This window comes from Balaenoptera borealis, assembly GCF_965194805.1.
Source record: "Balaenoptera borealis genome assembly, chromosome: 1".
NCBI classification, from domain to species: domain Eukaryota; kingdom Metazoa; phylum Chordata; class Mammalia; order Artiodactyla; family Balaenopteridae; genus Balaenoptera; species Balaenoptera borealis.
The window spans coordinates 105,909,429-105,921,754 of record NC_138860.1 but is presented as its reverse complement, the minus strand read 5'-3'; the positions used below and the strand labels follow the sequence as shown (position 1 = coordinate 105,921,754).

The 12,326-nt window shown below is 38.5% G+C and overlaps 1 protein-coding gene across 9 annotated transcripts in view; it reads left to right on the top strand.

Moving 5' to 3' along the window:
* CDC14A (cell division cycle 14A) overlaps window positions 1-12,326 on the top strand; it is a 176,290-nt gene that overhangs the window by 143,284 nt on the left and 20,680 nt on the right. For 7 of the 9 annotated variants that reach the window (XM_082384466.1, XM_082384465.1, XM_082384464.1 and 4 more), the window contains 3 exons: window positions 7,547-7,662; window positions 9,473-9,520; window positions 11,550-11,672. In XM_082384466.1, coding sequence (XP_082240592.1) covers window positions 7,547-7,662; window positions 9,473-9,520; window positions 11,550-11,672 — 287 coding nt within the window. The remainder of the gene's footprint in view (window positions 1-7,546; window positions 7,663-9,472; window positions 9,521-11,549; window positions 11,673-12,326) is intronic. The other 2 variants (XM_082384469.1, XM_082384467.1) reach the window with 1 other exon arrangement.

Sequence of the window (12,326 nt, the reverse complement as noted above, 5' to 3'; positions counted from 1 at the left end):
GAAACAACTTATGAAGATGACCTCTTTGCCTTTCCCCAACTTTTACATCTCATAGGTTTAACATCTGAGAGATGAAAAGAATTTTAGAGAGATGACCCAGTCATTTTTCCTTGCCAAATCATTTAAATCTGCTAAAAATTCCATTTTTGTCTTTTTCTTTCAGTCCTTAGACTTCTATTTTTACTTGTTTCTATTTCAAACTCTCCTTTTATGTCATTTTTCTGTTATAACTCTTCCGTCTTTATTCCATAGTGTGCTATATTTCATCTAAAAGATCTTTTCTTAATGGCATACACAACGACCTCCCTAGTAGTTTTCTCCATTATCATTTTATTAATGTGTTGGTCAGTAATTTATCCAACTGAAATCTATGGGCACAATTTAATTTATTTGATTTTGGTTTTCATCTTGTCTGCATATAGAGAACAACTGGTGGAATAAAATACATCTTCATATTTTATGCTATTATTTGTTCTTTAGCTAGACCATCACCTATAAATAACAATATCTTTAAAAATGCTCCTTCCTTATGTGTTTTAGTTGACTCTTATTTTCCTGTCTTTATGTAGGGCAGGCTTGTATCCAAAAGAAAATGCACTGATGCTCAGATCCTCCAGAGGGCGACAGGGGGTCTGAGAACAGACCCCTGTCCTTGGGGGAGCCAAGATATCAGGGTCTTCCCTGAACTAGGCTTCTTCACCATTGCCAGCAATCGTGTGGCTTTGTTTCAGGGGATCTGCTGCTTCCAGAGTAACTGAGAGCAAGAGGGGGGCTGCACTGGGACTCTGGGGAAAGGGGCTGGAGCCCAAGAGCACACGGAGGCCTGGATTAGATTCTCAGCATTTATCATTTGTGACTTTGTTTATCGTTAGTCATCATGAGGAATGAATTTGGTATAAAGAATGCGGTGTAACAGTACCTGATGAGAAACATCTTCAAACTGCCCTAGGTCCACCAGTTCTTGGGATTGATTTATGCCTCATGACAAATGGAACTCTATTTTCTAATATACTTTTCCCCACACAGGTGCTTGTGACCTAGTATATGTTATCAGTGCCCTGATAAATACAGGGGTTGGTTATATTCCTGTCTGCATGTCTTATTCAGGATTCCAGGAGACCAAAGTCCTCTTCTATATAGTTTTTTTTTCTTTTTTTTTAAATATTTTTTATTGAAGTATAGTTGATTTACAATGTTGTGTTAATTTCTGCTGTACAGCAAAGTGATTCAGTTATATATATATATATATATATATATATATATATATATATACATTCTTTTTTTTAATATTCTTTTCTATTATGGTTTATCATAGGATATTGAATATAGTTCCCTGTACTATACAGTAGGACCTCGTTGTTTATCCATTCTATATATAAAAGTTTGCCTCTGCTAACCCCAACCTCCCATTCCATCCTTCCCCCAACCCCCTCCCACTTGGCAACCACCAGTCTGTTCTCTATGTCTGTGAGTCTGTTTCTATTTCATAGATAGGTTCATTTGTGTCACATTTTAGACTCCACACATAAGTGATATCATATGGTATTTGTCTTTCTCTTTCTGACTTACTTCATTTAGTGTGATAATCTCTAGTTGCATCCATGTTGCTGCAAATGGCATTATTTTGTTCTTTTTTATGACTGAGTAGTATTCCATTGTATATATGTACCACATTTTCTGTATTCATTCATCTGTTGATGGACATCTAGGTTGTTTCCATATCTTGCCTATTGTGAATAGTGCTACTATGAACATAGGGGTGCATGTATCTTTTTGAATTATAGTTTTGTTGATATATGGCCAGGAGTGGGATTGCTGGATCATATGGTAATTCTATTTTTAGTTTTCTGAGGAACCTCCATACTGTTTTCCACAGTGGCTGCACCAACTTACATTCCCACCAGCAGTGTAGGAGGGTTCCCTTTTCTACACATCCTCTCTAGCATTTGTTATTTGTAGACTTTTTAATGATGGTCATTCTGACCAGTGTGAGGTGGAACCTCATTGTAGTTTTGATTTGCATTTCTCTAATAATTAGTGATGTTGTGTACCTTTTCCTGTGCCTATTGGCCATCTGTATTTCTTCTTTGGAGGAATGTCTATTTAGGTCTTCTGCCCATTTTTTGATTGGGTTGTTTGTTTTTTTGTGGTTGAGTTGTATGAGCTGTGTATTTTGGAAATTAAGCCCGTGTTGGGTGCATCATTTGCAAATGTTTTCTCCCATTCTGTAGGTTGTCTTTTCTTTTTATGGTTTCCTTTGCTGTGCAAAAGCTTGTAAGTTTGATTAGGTCCCACTTGTTTATTTTTGTTTTTATTTCTGTTGCCTTGGGAAACTGATAAAAGAAAACATTGGTATGATTTCTGTCAGAGAATGTTTTGCCTATGATCTCTTCTAGGAGTTTTATGGTGTCCTGTCTTATGTTTAAGTCTTTAAGCCTTTTTGAGTTTATTTTTGTGTGTGGTGATAGGGTGTGTTCATTGATTTACATGCGGCTATCCAACTTTTCCAACACCACTTGCTGAAGAGACTCTCTCTTTCCCATTGTATATTCTTGCCTCCTTTGTCAAAGTTTAATTGACCATAGGTGTGTGGGGCTTTTTGTTTCTTAATTTTGTAATTTAAATGTGTTTTGAATAACATTGTATATAACTAGTTTTGTCAAGAGTTTGAAGGCTGTTAATCATTTACTAAGAATCTTATAACGCATATGTTTTATATTCTTAGTCCTAAAAATGGCTAAAACTTCTTACAATAGCCACAGAAATAAAATAAGGGGAGATAGGTTGAGACAAAAAAACCCATGATTTATATTTTAGCAGATTTTTTTCAGACCTGTACTGTGTGTCCAGATCTTTCCCCCTCCCTCCTCCTTCCCCAGGTCCTGAGTTCCAGGCAGTTTCTCCTACCTTAATCCAATCTGTCATCTCTCACCAGACCACTGCTGTGCCCCCCGCCCCCAGTCTTGATCTCTCTGAGTTATTCTCCTCACATTAATCAACTGGGAGGAAATATTTACAACACATTCAAATGAAGGTAATTTTTTTAAATGTAAAGAACCCTTAAGAAATCAATGTGCGGCTTCCCTGGTGGTGCAGTGGTTAAGAATCCTCCTGCCAATGCAGGGGACATGGGTTCGAGCCCCGGTCTGGGAAGATCCCACATGCCGCGGAGCAAGTAAGCCCGTGTGCCACAACTACTGAGCCTGTGCTCTAGAGCCCGCGAGCCATGACTACTGAGCCTGCATGCCACAACTACTGAGCCCTCACGCCTAAAGCCTGTGCTCCACAAGAGAAGCTACCGCAATGAGAAGCCCGCACACCGCAACGAAGAGTGGCCCCTGCTTTCCTCAACTAGAGAAAGCCCATGCACAGCAACAAAGGCCCAATGCACCCAAAAATAAATAAAGAAAATAAATAAATTTATAAAAAAAAAATCAGGGCTTCCCTGGTGGTGCAGTGGTTGAGAATCTGCCTGCTAATGCAGGGGACACGGGTTCGGGCCCTGGTCTGGGAGGATCCCACATGCCGCGGAGCAACTAGGCCCGTGAGCCACAACTACTGAGCCTGCGCATCTGGAGCCTGTGCTCCGCAACGGGAGAGGCCCCGACAGTGAGAGCCCCACGGACCGTGATGAAGAGTGGCCCCCACTTGTCACACCTAGAGAAAGCCCTCGCACAGAAACGAAGACCCAACACAGCCAAAAATAAAATAAATAAATAAAAATAGTAAAACTCCTCCCTAATTAAAAAAAAAAAAAAGAATTCCTTTCCCACCTACTTCTCAGAATCACTGTTAAGAATAAAATTAGATAATGTATGCAACATTTAAAAAAAAATCAATGTGAAAATTCCATGTACACAAATAAAACAAAATGGGGGCCCTTATGGTTGGTAAATATAAAAAAATGTGCTACTTCTCTAGGAATGAAAGAAACACAGATGCTATTTATGCCTATCAACTTGTATGAGATTAAAGAAATGTATGCAGTATTAGCAAGGGTTTGGGGATTAAAAAGCTCTTAAACATTGCTAGTTGGAGTTTAAAATGGTGTAACCTTTCTGGAGGGCAGTTTGATAACATGTAGCAGGAGACTTTAATCTAGCAATTCCACGTCTATGCATTTATCTTAAGGCAATAATAATAGGACAGAGTTCAAAAACCATGTGTTTATAGAAGGATGTTTGTTGGAACTGTTTATAGTGATGAAAGACAGCAAACAGCCTGACTTAGGGCAAAATATATAAAATTTGATATATCTCGACAATGGAATTTTATGGAGCCATAAAACATGATAATGTAGAAGATTTTTAAAATTTACCCTGAAACACTTCCGTAGTATATTTAAGTGAAAAAGTAAGTTACAAAGCAGCATGTATAATTCAACCTCCTTCTGAGAGGAAGAAATGTGTCGGTGGGGTATGTATAGCACAGGGGAAAGTCTGGAAGACTATATGACAGAATGCTAATGTGTTTTACTTTTGATGATATGTATGTAGGTGGCTTTAATATTTTTTTTTAATCTCTTTTCTGTAGTTTGTTGTTACCTATGACAAACAAGTATTATATGGTAAAATATATATAGTTTTTCTTTGGAAAAGACATGGTTTCCTTCTCCAGAGGCTGAGCGCTGAGACTTAATATATAATGTTTTCTTTTTCTTTGAGAGCCAGTGTACCTAAGTAAACTCCTTAAGGAGCTTAAGAAAAAATATATTAATTCTGGGTAGTTAGGTACATGGCTGGCTGTTACATCATTTTGTTGTTTTCTACGTGTTTGAAATGTATTATAATTTAAAAAATTTTCACCTTTAAGATTTACAATAAAGTGGGAGAAATAAACACATGTAAAGTAACTCTAATATAAATATACTGTTACTTTCTTTAGCTGTATATTTTAAAATTAATTTTTATTTTAGAAAATAATACATGACCACAGTTTTAGAAATATCAAAAGTATTGAATTCTGATAAAAAATCAGTTCCCTATCCCACCTTTCTGTATCCCGAGACCCATTCTCAAATGGGAGAAACCTGTAAGCAAATTATACTAATATTTTCACTGCCAAATTTCTAAATATCTTGCTATAATGCTACTTTTAAAAGCTTATCAATTTTGTACATTTTTCTATTGCCTCCTGGTTATGGTAGATAGGATTAGTTCTCCTACCTTGCTATCACCTCTACTTCCCCTAGCTTCCCAGTATAGCTATATTATAATTTTTGGTTAAACCCAAATAATGTATACATTATTACTATGTAAATATTGCTCACTGTTGAGCTTGGTAGCCCACTATGACTGTTTCCTTTGTTGAAGCTCTCTTTTTTTCCCCCTAGAGTTATTTGCTCTTTTTATTTGTGTAGTTTTCTATATATTTGGGAAAAGAGAATGCTACTCTCCCCTGCTCCCCAAATTGTGCCAAGCAATTTAAAAATTTTTCAAAATCTCAACACAACAAAAAAATCTTACCAAGTCCGTTGTTTTCCTGAAGACACTTCTGCCTTCCAACCTGGACTAATTGTTCTACAGCCAAAATATAGAGTTCTGACCCAAGGCCTTCTCTTCACACTTCTCAGTTGGATCCCTAATTTTCCTGGATCTCATGTTGTTTTCTTTCCTTTTCCTGAAGCATATCCTATAATAGTTTTCGCAGAAAGATTGTGAGGGAGGTAACTTTTTGTACCTTTGTTCTACTTTTACACTTGACAGATAGGTTGAATATTGCAATTTCAAGTTGAGAATTACTTTTCCTTAGAATTTTGAAGGCATTTTAGAGCTGGGAACATGAAGATTCTCCTAGTTGAATAGACAAACTTGCTTTCCTGGCTTTCTCACTAAGGCACTCATTAGACAGTGAAACTGATTGGGGTGTGGATCCGGTCAGACCTTCAAGAAGCTCTCCTTGCCAATCTTATGAAGGCTTATATACTTCTTGATACCCCCTCATATTTTGGAGCCTCTTGGCTATGTGCTTGTCCTTCTATCAGGCACAAGTAACTGCTACCAACCCAGCATGTTGGGTGCTAGATGAAGCTAAGCTCAGCTTCTCAGGTGTACTATCCTGCTTGCAAGCCTAGCCTTCAGGCATGCTTGATTTCTGTTCCTGCAGGCTTCCTTGGGTGGTAGTAGATTTCCCCCCACTGGGATTGTATGGACAAAGATGAATAGTATAATTGATTCCTCGGGACTTTATAGGTGGGCATTTCTTAATGACGCTAAGAGAACCCCCTGACTTTGAGGTTCCATGATCCTGTGACTGTTAAATTGGTGTTCTTTGCCAGCATGGCCCTTCCTGTGATCTTGGTTTGGCTTGCTTCACTTGTACTCATTCTTTAAGACTCAGCTAAGGGATTGTCTCCTCTGGGAAGCTTTCATCTTCATTTCTTTTTCTTTCCTACTAGCTGTATATTTTGTATGTCTTTTTTTTTTTTTTTTAAATCAGAGCTGTAGTAGTGAGGTGTGGTCTTTTTACCCAGGACATGCCTACTGAGCCCCAGGTGAATCCATGGACCCCAAAATAGATGGCAAGGAACAAAAAAGTGTTTTGATTCAGGAATGACTGTCAAAAATGACTAAACTGTGACTGAGGGAAGTGCGTTTTTGTACATTCTTCATCAAATAAGACTTCTAGCTTTCAAGAAGAGAGGAGACTCTTACGGCTAGAAATGATCTTAGCAAATTCAAACCTTTTGATTTTTTTTCAGGTGAGGAAAAATACAAAATACAATCTTTATGGTGCAATGTTAGTGTGCTGTGGCATATATTTTAGAAAGAACATTGTATCTGAGGACAAGAAATCTGATTTTAAAATCATAGCTCTGTCATGAAGAGTTTAGGGGAGCTTGGGCAATAGTCTTATCTTCCACAAGCACCTCCTTTTTTCATCTTTAAATTAAGGGTAATGGTGCCCTCCCCACCCCCGCTCCCTGGCTTGTGAGAATTAAATGTGAGTTGGTATGCAAAAAAGGCCTGGTGTGGTACTTATATATATATTTCCAACTACAAGACTTGTTTCAGCAGGAAACACACTTTCCCAGTCTAGTAAGCTTGCAAAAATCTTCAGTGCTTTTAATAGTGTTAAATGATGTTAATAAGTTACTGTATAGATATCCTAAATTGTTTTATCTTTCACTTATGTGAACAAGTTATGGAATTTGCAGTGATGGGTGCTGGTAGCTTCTGGAAAAATATTTGTACTGTATCTATTGAGCCAACCTATGTCTAAGCTATATTCAAAAGCATGATTTTGTCTGCAAGAAAGTCTCCATGGTTGTGGTCCATTGTAACAGAGCTCCTTTTAATAAATTCTACCACATCCGTACCCATGCTTCTTTGATTTGGAATTTGACCAGTATATTTAATTGGTGATTAGTCCAGTGTTCTTTAGTATATATGTGGCCAATGCTAAATTCATAGTGTGTTAAAACTATTTAAGATAATCTGTATAAAACATATCCATATACCGAGATAATCCATAAACTATTAAGAAATCTATATAAAGTAGAATTATTCATAATGACCTTTCTGTGGAACATGAATTTTTTTTCCAGAATAATTTAGAAGAGGATGAAGATGTGGAAATGAAAAATAATATAACCCAGGGAGACAAACTACGTGCCTTAAAAAGTCAGAGACAGCCACGCTCCTCACCATCGTGTGCATTTAGGTAGATCTATTTGAAACTTTAAAGTTTATATTGTACCTCCATTTGTGGATAGAATATTTAATCTTCTCTTTTGAATATCATTCTATAAGTACTATGTTTACCTCTCATTTTTTGGTTTATTACTATTTTATGTCATTTTTTAAATTATTTTATCACTGCGGGGAGTAGCTAAATTTTAGAAGCTGATTGAAAGCAGCTGCTGCATCTTAATCTCTGGAATTCCACCTTAAACTGCTAAGCAGTTGGTTGTCTCTGAGACTCTTCAAAATTCCACTTGGAATGGACTCTTCTCCTGTGAATGGGTTTCCTATCCTATGGTGAATTCTCACAGATGTGCCAAGCATTTGTATTTAATCTAGAGTGTGCAGATAAGTATAGTATTCCAAGCTTTTTGTATATCCTAACTCCTTAGCCTTACTTTCTATTTTTGAGAATTGAATAAGCAATTCTTGCCTGTAAAGTTATAAACCATCTTGGTTTGGAGGTCTGAAATTACTCATCAGAATCAATTGATGGGACTTAACTTCTGACCACAACCTTTGGAATCTTCTGATAATTCAGATTAAGTGAAAAAAAAAGACTTCAGAATCAACGTAGGTACAAAAATCTGTAAATATCAAGATTCTTTATTGTAATGTAAGGAATGGCAAGTCCACAAATGAATATAACCAGAAGTTGCTACTTTCCTTTGATTTTTAAGTGAGAGAAATGCATAGCAAGAGAGATGTTTTGCTAGTATGATAAATGTCAAACAGACTCCTGACAGGGAATTTAGTTTTATGTATTATCTGGGAGGATTATAACACTTAAGTCAGGTTGGGTCTGGTCATACCATTATCTGTGCTTTGGGTACTGGTTTCCTGCCCTGAAAAATGAAGGTTCATATAGCTCAAAGTTGAGGTGATTGTTTTCTATAGTAAAATGGAAAGGTGGGATAGCAAGTTTGGTACTTAGTAATAATCACCAACTACCACTAGGAAATTGAGGAAATGTACCATTTACTGAGCAGCTGCTATGGGCCAGGATTCTTGTTAGGCGCCTAGTTTGGACATGAGGATTAACTGAGTTAACACAAAAGGTGTGCACCATTACCCACATTTGTGTTGGTTGCTTGAGATCAGAGAGGTTAAATCACTCCCTAGCTGTTATTCAAACCCAGCACTGTTGAAAGTTCATGCTGTTTTCACTATATATATTGTCTAAGTCAGTGGAAGTTTCTTCAAGATCAGTTTACATTACCAATCTTTTTTATTCACCATTTTTTGTTTGAAACTCTAAGAAATTGCATTATATTGATTAAAATTAACTTCAAACAGATTTATATTTGATTTTTAAGAAATCATAAGGGGGAGGAAGGGGTAAGTTGGGGTGTAACTTGGCAAATAAAAAGGCGAAAGAAGCAAGAGAATCTTCACTACACAAACTTTAGAAGGCTCGTTCCAACATGGTGTTTATCTTTTTCTTTTTATTCTCAGAAATTTTCTCATTTTTTGGAATTTAGTTTTTCTTAACAGCATCATGGCACCGTGATCAAACATTTTTAACCTGAGTAGATGCAATACCACCTTCTGATGGAAAAGCATTTTGCTGTAAATGAAATTCAAGAGGAAACAAAATGACTAAAATAGATTTCCTGCTGGTTCTAGGATTTATTTTATAAAGTGAATAAATACTAATATCCATTTGCAAGGTTTATCCCTCTTGCCCATTTAATAATTTTGCTGGTCTGACTGCAGATGATGTGACTTTTGGTCTTGGCTTAAATGTGTGACCCTGGTGTTGTGTGAACATTTGTCTTTGGTTTCTGTAGGTTGGAGGATATGAAAGGGCACCCAAGAGCAGTGTCCCAGCCTTCCAGGTACTGTCAACCAGGTTGAATTTCCAGTAGCTTATAAACAAATGCTACCCTTTAGATACATTTCCCAACCCTTAAGCCCATAGAAATAAACTGCCCACAGCTTTTCACTTTTAAAATTCCTTCCTTTCTGTTCTAGATCGTTACAATATGCTTTATATTTAATGCTCACCATGAAAAATAGTTATTTTCCTGAGGTGTCTACAGGGCCGTATGGCTGTGGGAATGATGCCAATGTACTCGGTGTGCCCAGTGCCTAGTGGGATCTCTAATAAACTACAGTGGCTCTGCAACATGCCTTTCAAGCCAGTGATAGATTTTGGCTTGAATTTTTAACATTTCTGTTATTCTTCTTTCCTCCTATTTTTGCATGTATTTGTTCCCTTCCTTTGTTTTCTAGTTTTATTTCCTTCCCTATTCTCCATTTGAGGAGGAAACATTAGTGTTTTTCTCTGGAAAAATGTTCCCTGAACATTCCCTGGTGGTCTAAGTGGTACCAGGATCCAGGGTAGGTCTTGGTGAGGGCCGTAGAAATGTTTGCCCAAAACTGTCATCAACAGATGGGGAAAAAAAGCTGATTCACTCCTCAGCTCTGTTCTTATTCAGCTCTAGGTTTTAGGGTTGTTTAGTGAGGGCAGCTCTGAGATGGCCCAGACTTCTCCAGAAGCTTGAGCTTCTTCCTTGTACAACTTTTCCTGTTCTTGATTTAGGGGCAAACCATGTCGTAAGCTGCTGTTTGGAGGGAAGATGATGAAGAAAAGAGTCTACAAGTAAATAGCTTTTCTATAGCAGATAAGAAAACAGGGTCCAGCTACATTAAAAGATTTGTCCAGGACAAAACACATTTGGTATTAAAACCATGACTGGGCCCTAGTAGTCCAGATTTGAGTCAATTTTCCCTTTTTGTTCACTCAGCAAATATTTCCTGAACACCTACTCTGAGTCTGGCACTGTGCTAGTCTGGGAATTGAAACGAGAGACAGTTCTTTGCTCGTAATGGAGCTAATTTCGAGGGAAGTAGATGATATTAGACAATGAAATGTGGTATAAGAGCTGTGACTTACTATGAGAATATATGATGAAACTGGATGCTTACCCCGCCTGGGAATTCAGCGGAGGCTTGCTGTAAGAGGTAGCAGCTGATTGGACCATTAAAGGATAAGCAATAGGAGTGAGTCAGATGGAGGTGGAAGAAAAAGGTATGTGTAGAGGTGAGGTAAGGACAGGAGAAGATGCCTTGGCAGGAAAAATAGCGTATGCAAACTGGACAAAGGTGTGAGTGCCGTCCGTCCAGGGATCGCAGGGCATTTTCTGTAGCTGGAGAAGAGGTGTCTGGTGGGAAGATGAGGAGAATTGGCAAATGCCAGATTTTGGAGGGTTTTAGAAGCCAAGCCAAGAAGTTTAGGCTTTCTGGGCACTGAAGAAAGATTAGATGGTTTAAACAGTGAAGCCACATGATTAGATATTTTAGATTTTGTTGGAGCTATTCAGAATGTGAGTTTTAAGGAACCAGATTAAAAGGTGCTGCTAGGAGTCAAGGATAAGAAATAATGATGACCTCACCTAGGGCAGTTGCAGAGTGGAAAGGAGGGGATAGATTTGGAATATAGAGAGGTAGAATCTAAGGACTTGGAAGGAATGAATGCCAGTGTCAAGGAAGGGAAGTGACCAAGGATGGCAGGATGGTGGTTACCTCCAGGACTTTGGATCCTGGATTTGAATCCCAGCTTTGCCTCTTACTCGCATAGTGACTTTGGACGAGGAGCTTTTCCTTTGTGCCTCCATTTGCTCACTTGCGAAGTGCAGTCTTCACTGCCTCGTGGGGTTGCTGTGAGGAGGAGCTGCGTTAACGTCTGACAGGTTCTTAGATGAGTGCTCAGCACAGAGTGAGGGCTGCGACCGTGTTGGCTACTGTTACTAGGACCTGCTATGATCTCTTTAACGTTTATTAGTTTATCTTGTCCTAGTCGATTGCTGAATGTTAAGATAACACAGCTTTTGTGTGACGCTTTGCCCATTTTTTTCCACAAAGATTGAGTTCTTCCCCACAAGGATCTGCATCTGGCTTGAAGACCTCAAAAGTGGCTTTGTCCCCTTCGGTGATGGCCAAGAGGATAAACAGAGGCTCCTTGTCCTCAGGCACCAGTGTAAGAAGGTAATTTTTCTCTCCTCCTTCTGAGGCACTGGCTGGAGGTAAAGGAAGGCAGCAGCAGACAATGAGTTTGGCTGAAGTTTGTGAGAGGAGGGGACCGGGGGAAGGGGAGAAACCACAAAAAGCGCTGCGACCCTCTAGCCTTCTGTTCCTGTCTTGAATTGTGGGGACATGGCTGTGGAGGGAATGCCATACGGCATCCCTTTCCAGAGCTTGCCTAACATGATCCAGGGAACAGAGCTCAGTGGCGCAGACTAATAATATATGACATGGTCGTTTCTCCCCTGATGTGTATGGGCCGAACTAAAATGGGTAGGGATGTTTGACGTAATCGTATGATTGAATATATAGACGTTAAATCTTGTACTTAGGTCTGCTTTCTACTCTCCCCTTATATAGTCCTTTTCATTTACTTCCTGCCACAGGGCAAGTAGAAACCTGCACATATTCTATTTCAGGATCTCTGGTCAAAGTGTTTTAGCCAGCTTCTTGAGTCTTAACTCCTTTTGACAGAGGAACTTACCATGTATAACTAAAGGCCACATATTATAATATCACCAAGAGCAATTCTGTTGCCATTTGCGTTGATCAGAACTGTCTTCATCCCATTCCCCTAATGTCGTAATCGTGTGTTTTAGAAACGTGAACTCTGCGTGA